General features: G+C 36.2%; 1 protein-coding gene across 1 annotated transcript; it reads left to right on the top strand.

The window, feature by feature from the left end:
- The first annotated feature begins 235 nt into the window (after positions 1 to 235).
- On the top strand, positions 236 to 1,495 carry LOC131874216 (uncharacterized). The gene is made up of 2 exons (XM_059217484.1): positions 236 to 571; positions 947 to 1,495. Exons 1-2 carry the CDS (start codon positions 236 to 238, stop codon positions 1,493 to 1,495), a joined length of 885 nt encoding a protein of 294 aa, XP_059073467.1.
- Positions 1,496 to 3,086: the final 1,591 nt, after the last annotated feature.

The following is a 3,086-nucleotide window of genomic DNA, read 5'->3' as shown; positions in this document are numbered from 1 at the left end:
TGCAGATCCAAGAACTTCATGAGTCATGCCTATGGGATATGAGGTAGAAGCAGATATATTGACTATTTAGGTTGATCACCTTCTATCTAAATCGGTAGATCCTAATGCACCTAGGTTTGGCACATACAAGGAGAAATCATTATAGGTACATGTTGAATTGGCCACATTGGTAATAGCCAAAAAGGTCAGGAAAGAGGTTGAGGAATTTTTTGTTGCATAAGGCTTCACGAAGGAGATGATTGATGAAGCAAGAACTAGATATGAAGCAAAGAAGGTAGGAACCTCTAGTGCACCCACCAATAGACAAACTCGAAGTGCAAATGTCAAGAAAGAGAAGCCCCCTCCTCCTCCAAAGATACAAATCAGGAGAAAAGAAAAACAAGATGAGCCACAAGCATATAAAGTCCCTAAAGCTACAGGAAAAAGGAAGAAAGAACAAGCACAAAAAGTTTTTAAGGCTGTAGCAGAGGAAGAAGCAAAGGAAACTAAATCAGAAGGAGGAAAGAAAGAATTGAGAGCAAGTGACAAAAAATCCAAAGTGTTTGGTGTACCCACTGTCAAATCAGTTAAGGTAACTAAACTTATTTCTCTTGAGAGCTTGTTGATGAATATAAGCAAATATGGTATATTGGTTGGTGTACATAAGCACTATAAACATTTTGATGAGGAAGAGCAAAAATAAATTGAGGATTCAGTTGTTTGGCTTATGAATCATCATAGCAAAGCATTGATTGAATTACAAGGATAGATACTTCATTCTTTGTATAGCAAATTGGAAGCTAGATGACAGACTGTAATTAGGCAGGATAAAGAAATAATAGAGTATGTACTTATGCATTTACAACCGGAGACCCCCAAGGAGGTAGTGTAGGAAATTATTTCAGAATCAAAACCATTATTCCGGACCAAAAAGAGGTTAACAAGATTGCTTGTTGGTGAGTCCCAGTTGGTGCAAGTTGAGACTGAGGATATTTTGAAAAAGATTTTAGGACTTGAAAAAGAAGAGGAACCAGAGATGATAGAATCTTTTGAGGAAGAAGATATTCCTAAGGCACTAGTAATTGAAGGTGAACTACCGGATTTATTTGAAATTGATGAGATATTTACTCAAATAGAGAGAGAACCAGAAGATGGTGCTACATCCATTCCTACTACCACATCAAAAGAAGAAGTGATACCAAAAGTGATTCCAATTGGTAAAGATGAAGAGAAGACAAAGACACAAGAGCATGCACAAACAAATGATTGGAAAATCACGGAGCCACCAGAGAAAGATGAAGAGATGCAAAAAGACACACAGGAAAGTGTGCAAATAAATGTTGAGCAAACTAAAGAGTCATTGAAGAAGGCAAAAGAGAAGCAGAAAGAAGAAGCACAAGAGAAGAAAGTGACCTACCAGTCACTTACTTCAAATAAAATCATTGATGATGAAGAAGATGATGATATAGTATCTATCCAAGGACCAATAAACATGGATATGTTGAGTCCAACATAATTGATGGAGATTGCATCTGCAATGCAATCCAAGACCAAGAAGAAGATAATGAGAACTTAAAGGAGAGAAGCTCAAACTATACAGACTGCAGTTGACATATTTTCCATTCTATTATTAGAGACTGATACTGATAGTCTCACAACTCCCATTGAAAAATTGGACCACTTGGTTACTATAGCAAGGGAGCAAATGAAGAGTCTTGGAGAGGCTGCTCTACACAATGTGGAGGAATATTAAAAGAAAAGAATTGAGATGTTGATCAAGGCAACTGACAAAGACAGAGAAGGTCTTACTGTTAATATGGATCAAATAAAAGAAGGCTTGAATAATGGAGGTAAAAATCTATCTACAGTCTGCAATTTTTTATTGTTCCTAGATGATATTGACAAGAAGAGAAAGGAAGCTCAGTAGGAGATAAGGATTTAGAGTGAATCATTTGACCCCTTAAATGATTCAGGAACAATTTTTGGAAGATCTTCCTTGGTAGTATAGCATAAGCTTAAGGCATAGGAGATAGAACAGATTAATAGGAATACATCATTGCAGGAGTTACAGACTCTTCTAGTCCCTAAATTATAAATTTTGCAAAGAGGATACAAAGAGACAGAGGCAATTTTGACTACACCTGAAATGATTACACTTGATGCTATGGAAGAGCTTGCATACCAGGTCTGAACACACAATAAGATTACATCTACTCTTTTGGAGACATGGGAGAACGATTTGAAAGTCTTGAAGACTAATTTTGTTGATGTTTTTCTCAAAATGTAATTGTAAACTTTTGAACTGGTGATTCCAATTTTGGTGTGTTGTATATGTTTTTCCTTAACTTTGGCATTGTTGTCAAAGGGGGAGTAGTATAAGTCAGTTAAAATTTTGTAATAGCATGTAATTGCTAAGGGGGAGTTTTGTATCTGAGTTGAGTCAATCATGATTGTTGTAATGTGACACTTAATTTTTTTTTTCCTAAGTGTTGTCATCAATGCCAAAGGGGGAGATTGTTGGCTTGATGATGATGATAGAGTTGTAATAGGTTGTATGATGACTTTATTTGTGTTGTCATTAATGGAAACCATGTTTTTTTAGTCATCTAGACCAACCGGTATAGCCTAATCAGTAGTGGAATCAGTTAGACAACAAAACTGCTAAGTTGATGTCAACCGGTAAGCAGGAACAAAGCGATGATCAAGCGACCGGTACAGACGCTTGGAAAAGAATTGGATGTTGCAATTTTATAGGAGTGTTGGAGATAGGAACATGCACCTATCTTCCAAACCACATCAATAGATTTAGTGTATTGAGCAATTTATGATTGGAAGAACAATGACAGTCAAGAAGAACAGAGAACCAATAAAGCAGAGTTACTTTGATCGGTAACCGGTAGACTTATTGTTATCTTTTTAAGTTGAATTGTTTGGCCGACATGAGAAAAGTGTAATGAGTGGGAAAATGTAAAAGGTGACTAGATTAAATGAATATAGGGAATTTTTCTAAGGTTCTTAGCCGACTTACCTGAGTTATTTATAAGGAGATGTAAGTTGTATGATTTCATGGATCAAGAGTGAGAATTTGATCATGTGGTTGAAGGAGA

The sequence above is a fragment of the Cryptomeria japonica genome, chromosome 3 (assembly GCF_030272615.1).
Source record: "Cryptomeria japonica chromosome 3, Sugi_1.0, whole genome shotgun sequence".
NCBI classification, from domain to species: Eukaryota; Viridiplantae; Streptophyta; class Pinopsida; order Cupressales; family Cupressaceae; genus Cryptomeria; species Cryptomeria japonica.
Note: the sequence above shows the minus strand (reverse complement) of the source record. Positions and strands in the feature narration are given on the sequence as shown.

Coding starts and splice junctions, on each gene's coding strand:
- LOC131874216 (XM_059217484.1), top strand. CDS start 236: ATGATTGATGAAGCAAGAACTAGATATGAAGCAAAGAAGGTAGGAACC. Junction 572..946: donor CCACTGTCAAATCAGTTAAG/GTAACTAAACTT, acceptor GGTGAGTCCCAG/TTGGTGCAAGTTGAGACTGA.